The following is a 19,155-nucleotide window of genomic DNA, read 5'->3' as shown; positions in this document are numbered from 1 at the left end:
ATTTTCCGGCCGCGGCTTTACTATAACGTTTTTTCTGTCACTTTAATATCAAATCGGTCGGTGACGCAGAGATCAGGGAACAGACGTGACAGCGGCACAGCAACACGGAGCAGTCTGCTTTATCCACCAACACAAGAACACCAGTCCAGAACCAACAGCAGAATGACCCGCTCTGAATCACTCCGTGTCGCTGCGGCTCAGAGACACAGGGATTTATGTTTTTCAAAAATAATCGCGTTACAATCATGTCAGGTTTTTGGTGGATTTAATTAAGTCTTGGATTGCAGAGTATGAATGCCCTCTAGCAATTTTCAGACGATATATACGTGTGTAAAGTTTGTGAAGGCAGGAGGAAAAAAGCTTCCGCGATCACCGTCTCCTCTTCGTTCCTCCAAACCCCGCCCCCTCCCTGAAAATAATGAGTGACAGGCTGATAGTGACCCGATAGAAACTTTATTATTCACTTAATCACTGAGATATAATGAAGCTAACTTAGTCTCATGCATTCATGGGATTTATGTAACAGTGATACAGAGAATGTAAGTGTGCACCCACATGCAGTATTTAAGTTTGTATATGCTGTTGTAAAGACTCCTGTTGTCTGCTGTGTTCAGACTCAAGTCCTGTGTATGAAGCCTCATTCAGGACATTCAGTGTCCTTTCTTTACAGCAGACCGTGGCTAGAAGCTGCAGCTAGACTGCAGAAGCATTAGCTTTTTGTTTTTGAGGATGGAACAACTTCACACACGGAGGCTAGACCTATATAATTAATTTATTTTGGTTTATAAATGACATTTATGTTATTGATTTCTGAAGAACTTTCTAAATAATAAAAAGAGAGTTCATATGTATTTACTGCATGTATGCATTGATGAAAAATAAGCCATGTGCAGTAATATAGAAAATTGAGGATGCAATGCATTGGTATGAATCGTGATGCACCGTGATGCACCGGGATATCGAACCGAATCGAATCATTGACAGGATAACCGTAATCGAATCGAATCGTGAGACCAGTGAAGATGCACAGCCCTAATATATAAATGGACGTAGTGTCCGTGACGTCACCCATAGGATTCTGCAGAGTTGCCGTGAAGCCCTTAGTAGGCGGAGTCGGCCACTAACGGCTCGACTGTGACATCAGAGTCTAATCCCGCCTGCTCCAAATAAGGGCAAAGAGCCGGAGCCGAGGCGGGACCTGCTGCCTCCGAACTGGAAGTACACAGAGCTAGCTCAGGCTAAGAAGCTAAGCTAACATGAAATACATGCATACCAAGTTACTGCTAACAGTGTAGTTCCCCTATATAAACGTTACATTCATAATCAAATGAGACAATCTGCAAGATAATTAGCTATATTTTGTTATTCTTAATGCTTGTCATTCACATGTTGAGAAAAGACGGACTCCACCGCCCGGACCTAACGGAGCCGCAGTGGGCTAGCTCCGGGACGCCGGCTGGAGCTAGCCCCCTGCGGCTCCGTTAGCTCCGGCGGCTACCACTGGGATAATTGGGTCCCCTATTAACATTTGCTCCCATTTAGCATTATGGCCGTCATAGCCATAGACTATAAAAGTCTTACCCAAGGCTGAATCATAAACTAAAAGGTATATGTATGCATAAAGGGTTACGTCCTTAGCTGGCTAATAAGTAACAAGCTAAGCTACCAAGCACACAAACACCTGCGAACGGGGTTAACATCCATCCATCCATCCATCTTCTCCCGCTTATCCGTGGTCGGGTCGCGGGGGTAGCAGTTCCAGCAGAGAGCCCCAAACTTTCCTTTCCCTGGCGACATCAACCAGCTCTGACTGGGGGATCCCAAGGCGCTCCCAGGCCAGCGAAGAGATATAATCCCTCCACCTGGTCCTAGGTCTACCCCTTGGTCTCTTCCCAGCTGGACGTGCCTGGAACACCTCCCTAGGGAGGCGCCCAGGTGGCATCCTAACTAGGTGCCCGAACCACCTCAACTGGCTTCTTTCGACGCGAAGGAGGAGCGGCTCAACTCCGAGTCCCTCCCTGATGACCGAACTTCTCACCTTATCTCTAAGGGAGACACCAGCCACCCGGCGGAGGAAACCCATCTCGGCCGCTTGTATCCGCGATCTCGTTCTTTCGGTCATGACCCATCCTTCATGACCATAGGTGAGGGTAGGAACGAAAATGGCCCGGTAGACAGAGAGCTTTGCCTTCTGGCTCAGCTCCCTTTTCGTCACAACGGTGCGGTAAAGCGACTGCAATACCGCTCCCGCTGCTCCGATTCTCCGGCCCATCTCACGCTCCATTGTTCCCTCACTCGAGAACAAGACCCCGAGATACTTGAACTCCTTCACTTGGGGTAAGGACTCATTCCCTACTTGGAGTGGACAGTCCATCGGTTTCCTGCTGAGAACCATGGCCTCAGATTTGGAGGTGCTGATCCTCATCCCAGCCGCTTCACACTCGGTTGCGAACCGATCCAGTGAGTGCTGAAGGTCGCAGACCGATGAAGCCATCAGAACCACATCATCTGCAAAAAGCAGTGGTGCAATCCTTAGTCCACCGAACTGCAGACCCCCCCCCCCCCCCCACGACTACGCCTCGAAATCCGATCCATGTATATTACAAACATGATTGGTGACAAAGCGCAGCCCTGGCGGAGGCCAACCCTCACCGGAAATGGGTCCGACTTACTGCCGAGGACCCGGACACAGCTCTCGCTTTGGGAGTACAGAGATTGGATGGCTCTGAGTAGAGACCCCCTCACCCCATACTCCCGCAGCACCTCCCACAGTAACTCCCTGGGAACCCGGTCATACGCCTTCTCCAAGTCTACAAAACACATGTAGACCGGATAAGCGTACTCCCAGGCCCCCTCCAGGATCCTTGCGAGAGTAAAAAGCTGATCCGTCGTTCCACGACCAGGACAGAATCCGCATTGTTCCTCCTCAATCTGAGGTTCGACAATCGGCCTGACCCTCCTTTCAAGTACCTTGGAGTAAACTTTCCCGGGGAGGCTGAGTAGTGTGATGCCTCTGTAATTGGCACACACCCTCTGATCCCCCTTTTTGAAAAGGGGGACCACCACCCCGGTCTGCCACTCCTTCGGTACTGTTTCCGACTTCCACGCAACGTTGATGAGACGTGTCAACCATGACAGTCCCTCAACACCCAGAGCCTTCAGCATTTCCGGGCGGATCTCATCCACCCCCGGGGCTTTGCCACTGGGTTAACATGTATAATATTATCATTTTAGACTTCTTGGAAGTTCTGTTAGTACATTCAAGCGCACAGCACGACATTTTAATTGTCTGGTATTTGTAACAATATTCCCTAAAAGGCACAATCACCACGAACACGGCTAAAGCTAAAGGGTCAAGTTCAGTACTATGACTAACTAACGTTGTAGCCTCTATGGTTGTAGCCTAGCAGAGTGGACAAGTTGCTGTTAGCTGACAGTGAGGCATCTACGTGTCCATCAACGTGACCACGCCCTAATTTATGCAAACACTTTAATATAAATAAAAGGGTCGTGTTAGAAAACAATTCACTCACAGATTCATAATCATGAAGGTGCAATCTAACTATATCGATATTTATTGCATCCATGGGTAGAAACATGTTTTTTTCTGCTGTAAAGTTGGGCATTTTAACATGGGGGTCTATGGAAATTGCTCTTTTCTGCAGCCAGTCCCTAGCGGCCCATCAATGAACTGCAGTGTGTGGCTCTTCCGTATTGGCTTCCCGGCTCTTCCCCAGAGTTTGCCGCTTGGTGAAAACAGTTTTTCCGGTCTCGAAGTTTTCATAATAAAACCGGATATATTCCCCTCACTGTCAAATGATTACACAGTGATATCTGCATTACTCATCCACTAAAAAACATCAGTTTATCCTTGTTAATTACACAATATTGATTGGTTTAAATTGTGTACAATGCTTTCCTGTTTTTAACCTTCGATTCAGAGAAACAAACAGTTTTTTCGGAATTTAGACACTACAGTTTCCGAAGACACTACACTACCCAGAATCCCCAGCTATCGTTTGGGACTACAACATCCGCCTTGCTTTACAAACCCTGTGATTAGTCATCAAGCCCTGGGATTGGATGTTGGAGTGGCAGTGCGACAAGGTTACGCTGAGCGTCAAACAGCTCTCTGAAATGGAATGGAACCACGGCAGACTTTCCAAAACTGGAATTGGACGGGTCCAGCCCCCCCTGAACTACACATGCTGGCTATTGTGTGTTTCGCAACATGTTCTATGGCACGTCTCTTTATAAGACGTTTTTGTATTTCCCACAATTAGAAGTTGCCAGTATTAAACTGTGTACACCCTGGAGGTTTAGGGGAGACGAAACACAATGGTGTTATCAAATTTAAAACATATAATTAATAAATGGGTGAATTAATATACCCACATGACACCTAAGGTCAGAAGAGCTTTATTTAACAGCTGGTCTTATGTCTGTGACCCCTCCTGTTGTTCATTGATAAGCCTGAAACATGCAATTGTCAAGATTCAGAGGCACATTTTGCAAATATGGCAGTAGCCATCGATCATCTTAAGATAAGATAAGATGTTCTTTATTGATCCCAAGTTGGGAAATGTTTTTGTTACAGCAGCATACTACTTTGTTCTACTCCACTACAATTCAGAGGTTAACCTGGTATTTTTACTCCACTACATTTATTTTAGTTACTTTGCAGATTCTGATTAATGATGTGAAATATAAACAACCCTTAAATCAGACTTTAGTTACACCTGAGTAAAATTCAGGGAAGGTGATTGTCAAGTGCCAAAATAAACTATGCAATATATTAGACGTTAAGTACTTTATCAGACTTCATATTTATCTGTGGATAACCCCAACGTTTTTTTCTTATTCAAAAGAAGCCCTCAACTTAAAGTATTCTTTAATGTTTAAATAAAGCCTGTTTTGCACATCCTCCTGTTAATATCTTTGGATGTCCTGCACTAAACTGTTTTATTGTAGAGATCACGACAGTATCTTCTTGATAATTTCTATTCTATATTTCTATCATGCCTTCTACTTTCCCCCAATTTTGTATGTAGGCTACTCTTAATATTTTTTATTTAATTGTACCTTTATTTAACTAGGATAGGTCTCATTGAGATCACAAATCTCTTTTTCAAGAGAGTCCTGGCCCAAGAATGGTAACAGCACAGTTTCAGACAGTTTTACAGTTACATACAATTAAAAAACACACAATCACAACACAGTCATACACCAAATGCCAAAGCATTTACAGACACAGCGGCCTGCTTCAAGGTCAATTTAAATGTTTTCATCAAATAAAACGTATTCAACAACACAATTCAATAACGTGCTTTACCCACTAGGCGGTGCGGGTTAAAAAAACATAATATTATAAAACATAAGACTATTAACTTTATTGTGAAATTAAAACAGAACGGTAAAGGAAAATACAGTTTCAGTCCCTCAATTAGAAGCTTATGCATTGTACCATATAGACCTGTAACAGTCAACTGCATGAGGAGTTGGAAAGGTAGTTCAGTAAATAATATCTTTAAAAACTACAAAAAAATCCCTTTCTATCAGCTGTGCACCGTTATGGTGTAAATATAACCTATCTACCAATTGGATCAAATATAAAAGTCAACCGAATTAGTGTTGATACTGCAAGGAGACGTATTGTGTGAAAATAAATGGAAGATGTTGTTTAATTGCTAATATATTTATAATTCACGTCACGTATTCAGGTTTGGCGGAATTTCTTACAGTTTGTCAAAAGGTCTTCTGATCAGGGCTCTATAAATAAATATATACGGCAGATATGTAATATTTAATGCAGCCGAACCGTGTATTACAATGCCGTTATGTGATGACTTTCAAAGAGAAAAGCAAGAACACTCGGAATAAAGTATTATTATATTTAAAAAAAATGTTTTCCGATTTCATATCGCATAAACACCATATCCCGACATGCATTGTGGCTAAAACAATCAATGTTTTAGCCTATCAAAACCTCTGAAAAAAGAAAGATGTCTCTCAGAATCGAAAGAGAAAAACCTATGGGAATAACACAAAAGCATTGTACACAATTGAAACCAATAAATGTCGTATAATTAACAAGGATAAACGGATGTTTTTTAGTTTTTTTAGTTGATAAGTACTGCATATATCATTGTTAAATAATTTGATCATTGGTTTTATTATGAAAACGTTGAGACCGGAAATAATGTTTTCAACCCGTAACTTTACATGGAGGCTGCAGCATACCTCAAATCATCTTCGTAATATCTATCAAACTATAGACCCTACATATCGACTGGACGTGGATTCTAAAAGTACAATATACACTTCTCGCTAGAAATCTAATCAAAAAGCGTTTTAATGGCCTAACTATCCTACAATTTAGGATTTTACAGAGAGGGTTATTTGTGAATAAATGACCATCTGTAACGCTAGCATTCAACAGGAGCACTAGAGGGCGAAAACTTTAAAACATAATTATACGACGTATAACAAACGACATATTTGGTCGTAATAAGGGCCTGAACAATTGGTCCATTTGGTCGTATGAGTTGGAGGACTTGTTGCCATACCTATATAAAACATGTCTGTGAATTTTTTTTTTCAAAATACCAAACAGATCATGCATTTTAGCCATGCCTCATTTTGCGCTATTTTATATATATATATATCTAATAATAAAACAATACAATTCAATAACGTGCATGGTAAATCGTCACATGTTCACGTCTTGCCGTGATACCGGGTTGGCCAGAACACAACCTAGTCCAGGCTTTCCCGACCAGGTGGAACTCATCGCTACACATGCTGCAAAGAGCACTGGAGCAAAAGTGTGCTCTTAGCATCTACGCCGGCGAACACGGAGGATTTGCCTGTCCTAATTCTCACCAGTGGGACATTGTGTCCAATTTGGTCGAAACTCTCATCCCAATAGAGGAAGTGACACAAGAGGTGAGCCATAACAACTCCTCAGCGTTCTGCATCATTCCATATCTGACTGTGCTGAAGATACTATTTCAAGGTAAAGGGCCCTCGACACAAGGCATCAGAACACTCAGGCAAGTCATGAGGGAGAGCCTGGTCAAACGTTTCTCAAAACTGGAAGAAACAAAGACGGTGGTGCTGGCATGTCTCTTAGATCCTCGCTATAAGAATCATGTATTCTCCTCTGACGGTACACTGACCAAGGCCAAAGAATGGCTGAAAGAGGATGTGACCAGTCAAGAAGAGCCTGCTGCTACAGAAGGAGTCAACAAGGAAGAGCCTGCTGCTGCAGAAGATATCAGTGAGGAAGAGCAGACTGCTGCAGAAGGGACCAATGAGGAAGACAGAAGAACCCCCAAAAGGCAACGGAGAGAACAGATATCTTGTCGTAGCCGTATTGATGACATGTGCAGTTCTCTTCTAGCATCCCACGCTGATGTTGGCTAAATCCTGCCTCAAGGATGAGTTACATCTGTACCTCAAGGAGCCAGTGATCGACAGGCGTAAGGGAGATCCACTCCAGTGGTGGAGACATAATGAAGGGCGCTTCTTTGAGGGTGGTGGGCAAGAAACTTTGTTTCAAGTTGCCACACAAGCAAGAAAGTTTCTTTGCCCATCACCCTCGTCTGTTCCAAGTGAGCGGGTCTTCAGCGAAGTCTCTGCAATCTATGAGAAGAACAGAAGCCGTCTCACTGGAGAGCATGCTGAGCAACTCTGCTTTCTGCACCACAATCTGGTGCTGCTGAATTGGGACTACTAAATGAGACTCAAATATCAGAAGACATTTTAGTAGTTTTTATTTTATTTTTACTTTTATTTTTACTTTACTTTACTCGGGGTCACAGAGAGGAAACCAGTTATATTTGGAAACGTTGACATCTCTAACACAATTATCCGTCAACATTGAGCATTTATTAATGAACTTTTCAACCTCTTAAAACAAGAACTGCAGGGAGCTTCCAGCAGCATTTCTTATGAAGCTAGTTTCTCTCATGAACTGATAGGACTCATTTTAATTTGTGAGACATGTGTATCTTTTTTTGTAAAATGTTTATTATGCTTTCATTAACCTGTTAAGCCAGAGAGCAGGGCCGCCCATGACCAATTTGTGTACTATCCATGTGAACATGATTTAAGTGGGGGGTGGACCTAACATCCTCTAGGGGGGTCCGGGGGCATGCTCCCCCGTGAAGATTTTTTTTAAATGTTGAAGTTAAAAGCATCAATCTGGTGCACTTTAAGAGATCTATGGATACATCTCTCAACACCCAGATGAAACAGAACTGTAAACAGATTTATTTTTCTTTATGGATATTTTACAAATCACTCCCCTTTTAAACTGTATTCTTGTTTATTAATAACAACTTTTTTGTACTGTCATACAGTATTTTATTCAAGTTTTTCATCTATTCTCTTATTATTTTATAACTATAATGATCATATAAAGGTGTGCCTTTACCTCACTGAGCTGAGGTTATCAGAGCCGCTCAGTCTTTCAGGAGAGAGCTCTCTAAAGCTCTCCCCCCGCGGCCGCTTACACAGTAAATTCCAATGTTAATAAAAGCACACAGAAGCTGTATACATTTTTTGGGAGTTTGATTTATTTTAAATGAACACAAATACAAAATTAAAACCTATAATTGCACACTAAAACCATTATTTTAAAAAAAGAACAATTTCACATAAACCTCTGGTTTTTACTGGGGATGGGGCAGTTCAATTTGATTTTGAGGGCGGGGGTGTGCCATAGTTTATTGGCGCTGTACGCAATATAGGCGTAGTTCTATGCCAAGGGCCGGCCCTGCCCGAGAGAATCCGGGTGCGACGGGTAGTTTTTTTTCACGAAAATGTGTTTCAGGGCTTCTTAATATTTAAAAACCTATTAATGTGGACAGGGGAAGCAAACACAGATCACAACACGTAGCATTACGGAGCAAACACGGGAGATCGTCTCACCTTAGCTGTTATTCTGATCAAAAGTCGTGTTCAATGGCATTAAAACGATAAAAATGCTGCTGAGAGTTAATCTATAGGTTAATCCAATGTGTCTGTCACTTTGAAAACATTATTGATAATCCATAATTTCCTTTTTATCTAAAAATCGGAGAATAAAAATAATAGCTGCTAATGGTAGAGTGTATGCAGCTTCCGGTTTTGGCTACGGGTCACTCTCACTCCTTATTTGGTAACGTGTATGTGGAACCCCCTCTCAATTATATTGGCTCTAGTCTAGCGGTTAAAAAGAGGTGTCAATCATCAAAATCGAGCAAGGGGGGCCAGAGGTAGGTCAAATCCACCCAAATGACCCCAGAAGTGGTTTTTATTTTCTAAATCTCTGTAAAAAGGTCAAATGTCACTTATTTTGCATCAATCTTGATACAGGGTACTTATTATATGTTACAGTGTGGATTCCTAAAGCTTTTAGTCTACTATCCCATCATTCAAGGCTGGTTTTCACTATAAGTAATGTGTTTATTTTGGACGGACACTATAATTTACATTTTTTTACTATGTTCAATCTGAATTTACTTTAAAATTAAAAAGAATCTATATTGATTCTGACTTTTCTACATCCAACTCACAGGTTTATCATTGCTATGATATAAAGATTATTAATGTACCCCTTTTAGAAGGGAAGATATGGTCATTTGTTCTGGGAATGTCATTTTCGAGCCTGAGGCCTGAAAAACAGGCTCGGGGCTCAACTGGTTAAACATATGCTTAAAGGCATTTCAACGAAGTTGTGTTGGAGTTTGTGTTACCAAGATTTCCTGATTGTACTGCCAATGTATATCGGTTCCAAATATCGGTTTCCTTGATTACTAATAATCTGTATTGGTTTCGACCTTGAAAAAACCATATCGATCGATCCTTAGATAAAACCTCACAATTGGAGTAGAAGTATTTAGGGCTGGACTGTTAACAATAACTTGAAGTGTGGGGCTGTTCATGGAAGTTATAACAATATGCCATGAATATTGTACAATGTTCACTGCAGTGAGTATGTGTGAAATTAGTTGCCTAAAGTTGCACATGAGATTCAAAATGGCTGACTTCGTGTACATTTTTGGGCATTCCTGCAAGAGACCTTTTTGTTTGTGTCCACTGTAACATATACGTACATATGAAATTACAGTAGTCTACATAGGTGGCAGGTTTGTACTTGAAAAATGGAAGTGAACGTGGCTTACGCAATTTTTCACGCCCAATCATGATACTAATATCAGATTGCAATCTTCTAATATTAATTCATCCTAATAAATGTTTGTCACAGCTTACCTGTATAGTTTCTGTCATTACCTTGAAAATTAGGCCTTATTCTTGGGTCATAGCTGACCATCAGACGGTTCAAGATGTTGGAAGTGGAGTTAGCCGGAACCTGGGCCAAATCTTCTGGGGACAACTGGCTGTTAATTAGGAATGAGAATTAGAATTCAAATTTAAAACACTTGAACATTATAATGTGTTTCTATTTTCCATAAAAAAGCTTTTTACATGTGTAATTACTGGAAAGAATCAGGAAAAAAGTAATGTATGCATTTAACAAAATGCTAGGACTCTTCAGACTCATGGCTCTTGATTGTTCCCCGGGCGCCACATAATGGCAGTCCACTGCTGCTAACACTACGATGGGTCAAATGCAGAATGTAAATTTCCCCTTTTTCAGGGTATATCAAAAAATATTGCAACATTTTGAGCCAGGGTCAAAGGTGGGGTAGGTACATTTGAGAAACCGGCTCGAGATCGCTAGAATTTGAAAATACACAACCGGAGAAAATCTGCCACTTCCTTATAGAGCCCCTCCTCCAACACACACGAACGCGCACATGACCAATGAGGGCACGAGATAAGTTTGTGCCCCAATGGAAGGCTGACAGGCAGGTAGACCATCCAATCCGTTTAGGCTAAACGGATTGGTTGTACTTTTTACAGTATTACGGCTTCTACAGATGAAATTTTTGTATGGATTTTTTGTTAAAGCACTTAAGATATTCATTGCTATCGGGATGTTAAGAGCATTCCATGGAATATAACAAAAAGTGTATCTCGAGCCGGTTTCTGAAACTTACCTACCCCACCTTTAAATGCCTGCTGTTAAAATGTCACCATTATTATTAATTGTTATATACTGTTATGATACTTGTTTATAAATAGGCTATAACGAGGAGCTGGTGTAAATATACAGTGGCTCGAAATAAGTTGTAAAGAGTGTAAAAAGTGTCGGTGGTTGTCGATCAGGTAGTAAAAGTTTGGTAGTTTGATTTCTGGACTCTGCGTTTAACAAGTCTTTGAACTTTGATGCTGAACCCCAAATTGCTCCAGATGGCATAGTCACTCACGAGTGTGTGTGAATGTGAACTGATGGTGGCACATTTTATGGTAGCTTCTGCCATTGTGCATTTTTGTGTGTGAATAGGTAAATGCTTACTTGTGACATAAATGCACATACTAAATAAGCAAGGTATAAATAAATTCCATTTACCATCCATTTCACAGAAAAATAAGAAAATAAACAGCACCATCTGTGGCAGTCCCAATAATTGGTAAATGTGCATACATTTGATGACAGATTGATGAGTACCCTGCGTACATATTTTTGTGTAAAGGTTTCCAGCAAGGTAACATGTTACCTTGCTCATTTTCCGCAAATGCAATGTGCTTGTATATGTGTATGAAATCATTTCTGCATAATGTAACATAGTGGGGAAATGTTGAAGGTGATGGTAACATATAGAGATACATTTGGAGAATATGCTATAATTACTTACGATGGACAGACCACTTGCTTGCCTTTCTTTCCCTTCGATTTCCGTCTTTGCTTTTGGTCAGTTGGCAAAAAAACAACAGCAAAAGCAGAAATATCACCGGCTTCCATCCAGCAGCCATGATACCTACAAGAGAGTTAAAGGCACCCTTAACACATGAACACATACAACTATAACATAATGTAAAGGGGGAGACCGAGGGGATGACACACAGCACATGGTCCCGGGTGTGTTCCGATTCATGTGTTCATTTATGATTGCAGCCGGTTAAGATGAAGCCTACTTTTAATTACTGTATACACTGCTGAGTGGCTTAACCCTTACCCAATTGATTTGAATCATTATCAATAGCAAATATTGTAAAAATAAGATTCACAAAATAATTTAAAAATAATTGCACTTAAGAAAGTAATTTGTTACATTTCCTCTGTGAAAGTAAGAGATACAAAATTGTGATTCAATGCTATTCAGTTGTGATTAATTGTGACCTGGAGAAACAGCTCTGTGAGCTGCTTGGATTGCAGTGGGCATCGTCTTCAGTCAAATATTTTTGTTTATTAGCAAAAAAACTCCACAAAACTCTTTTAATTACCGCAAAATGAATGTGTGTCGGGGAGAGAACACAAGGAGTTTAGGCCTTTAGCCTAGCCAATAACATGCACAAACACCAATATAACACATTAGAGGAAAGGGAAAAAGCATAATAGGGTCTCTTTGATGCACTGATCTGGTATACACTAAGATCAAAATAGAAAGGCTAAATCAAGAGGATAGACAATCTTGTACCTTTATTCACAATTTTAGCATTAAACCATTTGGAGTTCTGATTTCAGAGTGTGGATTTACTCCATAATTGTGCTGTTTCTGAAGATAGAACCTTCACAACAGTTCCTGCTGTTAAATGTCTGTAAATATTTGTAAAAAATATATATATTATAAAACATGAGTCATTCAACCCCTCGCCCACCATAATGTCAATGGTGCCCATTAGCCCAGCATGCCACATAACAGTGAGAGAAACTAGCGGGATGGGGAGAGGTAAAGAGAGGGGACTGTAGACTGTGAGGGATGGGTGGGGGGTTGGACTGCGGCGTTAAGACTATACTGTCGATTCGATGACACAGCTCTCTGAAGCTGTTATCGTCACATACGCACACACATAAACTGTTCTCTAAGCTATAAGCTAGCAGGACAACTGTAAAAAGTCAGATAAATGTAATTCCACGCAGGTATGAAACTGGTTCTCTTATAGTCAAACATGATAAGGACAGGAAAGAAAAAAATCTTCTATGTTTTGTCTTTCAGTCTGAGGTAGTAAGACCTAGTAAATCATTTACTGCTATATTTATCTCTCTATTGCACACATACACACACACACGCACACACACACACACACACACACACACACACACACACACACACACACACACACACACACACACACACACACAGACAGATGACTGCGACTGCAGAGGAGAACAGTAAAAGATAGAAAGAGACATTGCTTATTTTTTCTATTCTTACCTCTAGTGTGTCAGACCATCAGCTCTGCTGCATTACAGTGAGTCGTGGTTAGTCACTGAGATGCCTGCCTGTGTGTCCTCTCTGTCTCCTCTACCTCTCCCTCTCTCTTTCCCCTTGCTCTCTCTCTCCCCTCTCTCTCTGCTTTGCTCTTCATCTGCACTGCTCTGGAATCCTATTGCAAGTTCCTCTGTGCCTGCCCTGGGGGTAGTATCACATCAGTTTTGCTATCATGTATAACAAATATAAAAGAAGAGATAAATAGGAAAAAATATAAATTAATTATAATGTAAAAACATTCTGTTGATTTAGTATACAGAATGATAAAGAATGCTGTTAACTATTTTACAACCAAGGTCACAGATCACAATATCTATCATTCAATACCAATTATAATGCATTATCTCTAGGCAGTATTATAAACAGTATGGAATATTAATGTATTAACCTGAGAGTGCAAACTCCTGTCAACCGAAATGGCCAAGCCCTTCACTTGCGCAACTTTAATTCTTAAAAACCTATAATTAAAATGGGGGAGTTGTACAAAAACGCAATCCCTTCACAGTTGTCATAAGTAGGGAAATTGGCTATTGAGACCAAAACTGCGTATTACTAGGCTCTTAACATGTTAATTACTGCTGTGCAGAGATGGAGTACTCGAGTTCTGGACTCGGACTCGAGTGCCGATTTTTGGGACTCGTGACTCGACTCGGACTCGCGAACTGATTGACGCGACTCGGACTTGGACTCGTGAATTCTCGCGCACGATGACTTGGACTCGGACTCGTGAATGTTCCCCCCCACGATGACTCAGACTTGACTTGTACATTGACGCTCCGACTTGGACTCGAGCAAGTTTTCTCTGGAGTCTGATGTCCTCTATCCTGGGCTTGTGCACCTGTGAAGGCGAGTTCACGTACTGGCCCCGCTGTTCCAGTCTAAACATGTCTAGGACACACCCCGCCAGGGGCGCCGTAAGGGGGTGAAAGGTTAGGACGATTCTAAGGGCCCGTGACTGACAGGGGCCCCAAAATGTTCAGAACATTAAGAAAAAAAATGTAAGTAACCTTTCATCAATCCTCAATATTAACATTAATAGAACGTTATATTGATAAATTACTCACTAAAAATTCATTTAACTTATTTCTTCCAAAAGTGAATTACCCAAAGCCTCTGTACACCCCCTTCTATTTACGTGTAATGGTTTGGTCCTGCCTCCAAACGAAGTGCGGCACTGGCACTTGCAGAGAGTCAAAGCATGTGAGGAGGGATGCTAGTACTTAGCATACATACTGTGTAGTACCATGTTTCAACGACCAACAAAGTCAGGCTCTAAGAAAAGAAGAGAAAGACAAGAGAGAGGGACTAAAGGGCGACAGTATGTCACCCAGTTTTTCACAAGAAAAGGTGGGTGTGGTCCATGAGTGGTGCAAATTAGTCTGCTAGCTAATGTTTTTTTGTTTACTAAGCTGACATGAAGTACTGTTAATATCTTTACAGAAAATGCACTGCTCTTCACTGCTTTTTTAGCTGACATTTAAAGGTATGGTAGGTAATTCACTTCAGATGCAATTTTTGTTATATTCCATGGAATGCTCTTAACATCCCGATGGCAATGAATATATTAAATGCTTTGACAATAAATACATACAAAGAAATCATCTGTGGAAGCCATGGCGCTGTAAAAAGCACGACCAATCATCTGAGCCGGCCCAGCTAAAATAACTGGATGGCCTACCTGCCTGTCAGCCTTCCATCTGTGCACAAACTTATCTTGTGCCCTCATTGGTCATGTGCGCGTTTGTGTGTGTTGGAGAAGGGGCTCTGTAAGGAACTCTGTAAGAAGGGGCAGATTTTTTTCGGTTGTGTATTTTCAAATTCTAGCGCACTTGAGCTGGTTTCTCCATTCTTACCTACCTACTTACCTTTAATAAATGCAGGCACATTTTTAGCGCCGATTCATACTAAATCAGTTGTCCCTCCCCCTGGTGCCAGGTCCAACAGATCCATCTTTAGGCTCAGCAGCCTGTCCCCCCATAAGGCTGAACCTGAACCAGCTTTTCTCCAAACTGAAGGAGGTGAGCAGCATTGTGTTGAATGCCACTTAACATATCTGAAGGGAGACTGGAATACAATATATATATATAATATATATATATTATATATATATTAGGGCTGTCAGTCGATTAAAATATTTAATCGCGATTAATCGCATGATTGTCCATAGTTAATCGCGATTAATCGCAAATTAATCGCATATTTTTTATCTGTTCTAAATGTACCTGTAGAGGAATATTTTTCAAGATTTAATACTCTGCTTTATGCTATTGTTTATTATCATTTGACAAATATTCTCATGAATATTAAACACAACAACCTCTGAACATTACAAATATTCGCCTCAATTTAACCTGGAACCTCTCTCATACAATACAAATGGTGTGTGTGTGTGTGTGTGTGTGTGTGTGTGTGTGTGTGTGTGTGTGTGTGTGTGTTGTGTGTGTGTGTGTGTGTGTGTGTGTGTGTGTGTGTGTGTGTGTGTGTGTGTGTGTGTGTGTTGTGTGTGTGTGTGTGTGTTGTGTGTGTGTGTGTGGTGTGTGTGTTGTGGATCGTTGGAGCTATGTGCAACTCAAGGCATATGCTCGAACGGGAGCTGCCTGGACGCTGCAATCATGTTGCTGCAATCATGAGTGTGCTGACTTTTCGTACAATGTCCCGCTGTCTGGCTTCCTGCATAATAGTCAAGTGCTCGGCGCAGTTGTGTGGATAGAGCGCTCCTCTGTTTTCATTTAAACAGCTCCTTATATCCGTTAGCGCAGCTAGCTAGCACCCGATGCTAACAACAACAATGCACGTAAGGTGTCTCTCTCTCGCTCGCTCGGGCCACACATACACACACCCTCCCGGTCCTCCCGATGGCCAGTCGGTGCCTGCCGGTGAGCGTGGAAGTGTGGTCTGCTGCAAGCAGGCGGTAGGAGCGGGGCTGTCAGCAGCATCAGTTTGTAGATGGTATTTTAAACTCGATGCGCTCTGAAACTACGGGGCGGCCGAGGAAAAAAAATACACATGCGTTAATCGCGTTAAAATAATTAGTGGCGTTAATTTTTTTATTAACGCGTTAACTTGACAGCCCTAATATATATATATATATAACAAAAAGCTAACATCTAATTTAAATTATACATTTCAAACACAGTATTTTCCCACATAGCCAATGATCTATATAAAACAAAAAACTGCTTTTAGTCTATTTAGGATGATGGACAGTTTGAAGCATTGAGTGATCAGTCTGTAAACAAAATGTAAATCACCGACATTTGGGTTATGATATTAATACTAATGTTATTATATTAAAGCAGGGGTGGGGAACCTCCGGCCCCCGGGCCATATACGGACCGCTAGACCATTTGGTACGGCCCTCGAGGTAATTTATAAACAAAGTGGCCTGTGCCTGGTGGTGGGGCCCAATGTGATATATTTTCATGGGGCCCAAAATCCCTGGCGGCGCCCCTGCACCCCGCATCATGCTTTATGCTTTCACACATTCTGCTTCCACATTGGAAAAGAGCAGCGCAAAATGCTCGTTATGTTATGTGGAAACAAGATTGAAGAGAAGGCTCCATAACACATTACTCAACTGATCGAGTTCAGACATATAGGCTGTGTTGAACACTATCATCAGAGTAACGTGATCTAATCAATAAATAAAGATTCAGCCGATAACACGAAAGCACATGGTTACTTAACATGCAGAATGACGTCATTTTGCATGCTAAGTAGTCTTGTGCTTTCTGGGGCTTAATCTTTATCGAAAACTGATTTAACCGGTAAAAGTTCCTTCAAAATAAGAGTCCTGATCTTATTACTATATAAAATAAATAAAAGTGCAAAACGAAATATTTACCATAGGAAAATATTGGCAAATATTATATATAATCACTTCTCTAAAAGTTAACTCATTTAAATAGAGTTGGACATATTAAAGGTCATTTACAATAATAATAATATTGATATTATTAATAAGCTTTATATGTGTGTAGCACCTATTACAAGAATTGTAGCCAAAATCACTTCACAGTAGTTCAATAGACAGATTAGTATAACATGGCAGGATAAAAGCAATGTAGAGGAGCAGCCAACCCAGTCTCACAAAAGAAAACGTGTAATAACTACGTTGGTCCATAACTTGGGACGCAGTATTTCTACAAAAACGCCTCTGAAATTGTAGGATCCTGCAAGGAGACTCTAACCCCCTCTCCTCACATTCGCAACCTTGGAGTAATCTTTGACAGCCAGCTCAAATTTGACAAACACACAAACCACATCACCAGGACCGCCTTCTTCCATCTGAAAAACATTGCCCGCCTCCGTCCCTCACTCACCTTCCCGGCTGCTGAAACCCTCATCCACGCATTTGTCACTTCAAGACTGGACTACTGCAACAGTATCCTGTATGGTTCATCATCCAAAATCCTAAATAAACTACAATACATCCAGAACTGCGCTGCCCGCCTCCTCACCCACACCCGCTCCAGAGACCACATCACCCCCGTCCTTCAAAACCTGCACTGGCTCCCTGTTCGTCAACGAATACACTTCAAAATCCTTCTGCTAACACACAAAGCTCTCAATAACCAGGCCCCCCCCTACCTCTCTGACCTGATCCACCACTACACCCCTTCCCGCAGCCTTCGCTCATCAGAAGCGAACCTCCTCTCTATCCCCAAGAAAACCAAGCTCCGAACCTGGGGGGACAGAGCCTTCTCCATCGCTGCCCCCACCCTCTGGAACTCCCTCCCACAACACATCAGAGACTGCACTGACCCCCCCACTTTCAAAACACTGACCAAAACACACCTCTTCAGACTGGCTTTTAATCTGTGAATTATGCTGTATTGCTGTTTTAATAACTTTTAAATGTTATTTTATCTTGTTCTAATAACTTTTAAATTCTATTTTATCATGTTTTATCACCACTGTAAAGCGTCTTTGAGCACCTGGAAAAGCGCTTCGAAATGCAATGTATTATTATTATTATTATTATTATTGTGTGAAAAGAAATGTAAGATGTTGTTTAATTGCTGATATATTTATGATCCACGTCACGTTTTCAGTTTTGGCAGCAGCTCTTCCTGTTTGTCTAGAAGTCTTCTCATCAGGGCTCTATAAATAGAGAACTACGGCAGATATGTAATATTTAATGCAGCCAAACCGTGTATTACAATGCCGTTATGTGATGACTTTCAAACAGAAAAGAAAGCATACTCGGAATAAAGTATTATTTATTTTTCTTAAATGTTTTCGGTCTGTTTCCGGTATTTGTTTATGACGATGTGAGATGTGAGACTGGGTTGGATAATTGCACTGGGGAAAATAACGTATCTATGCCACAATTTTAGATGCGGATTTTGTTAAACTAATACGTTTGCGCTGTGGACCAACACTATACAGATGTAGCGCTTCGTTTCAGACGCCTACCCGGGCGGGTCCGTGATCGGCACGGGGTGGGCCCCTGCTGAAAAGGAAAACCCCCCCGCAGGACTTGAAACGCCCCCTTGATAAATACATTTAATTATAATGAAACCAGCAGCAATGGATCATGGATCCACCAGGGGGAGCCGTGAAAAGCTGCCACACTGGAACTCATGTGACATAAACAGCTGATCTACAGGGATCTGATATAGCGGATATTTGTTAAGATCCATATATGTCACGGATAGGATCATATTCTGTGCTTAAGTAAGAGACATGTAATCATTTACTAAACATCACCATGTTTTTATTTAACAAAATAATGTTTAATTCACGTTGGCGTAAGTACAAAACCATCGCTATGTTTTTAGATCAGGAAATGCATTCAGGGTCAAACAAACGATGTTCGGTCGTGATC

The 19,155-nt window shown here is 41.3% G+C and overlaps 1 protein-coding gene across 2 annotated transcripts in view; it reads right to left on the bottom strand.

The window, feature by feature from the left end:
- The window catches only part of LOC117455299 (glycine receptor subunit beta-like), a 174,884-nt gene that overhangs the window by 142,233 nt on the left and 13,496 nt on the right, over window positions 1-19,155 (bottom strand). The window contains exons 1-3 of one of the 2 annotated variants that reach the window (XM_034094748.2): window positions 13,269-13,385; window positions 11,748-11,870; window positions 10,279-10,385 (exon numbers count right to left, since the gene is read on the bottom strand). In XM_034094748.2, coding sequence (XP_033950639.1) covers window positions 10,279-10,385; window positions 11,748-11,854 — 214 coding nt within the window. In that variant the 5' untranslated portion in view covers window positions 11,855-11,870; window positions 13,269-13,385. Of the gene's footprint in view, window positions 1-10,278; window positions 10,386-11,747; window positions 11,871-13,268; window positions 13,386-19,155 lie in introns of those variants that run through there. The other variant, XM_034094754.2, reaches the window with a different exon arrangement.

The sequence above is a fragment of the Pseudochaenichthys georgianus genome, chromosome 1 (assembly GCF_902827115.2).
Source record: "Pseudochaenichthys georgianus chromosome 1, fPseGeo1.2, whole genome shotgun sequence".
Classification (NCBI taxonomy): Eukaryota; Metazoa; Chordata; class Actinopteri; order Perciformes; family Channichthyidae; genus Pseudochaenichthys; species Pseudochaenichthys georgianus.
Note: the sequence above shows the minus strand (reverse complement) of the source record. Positions and strands in the feature narration are given on the sequence as shown.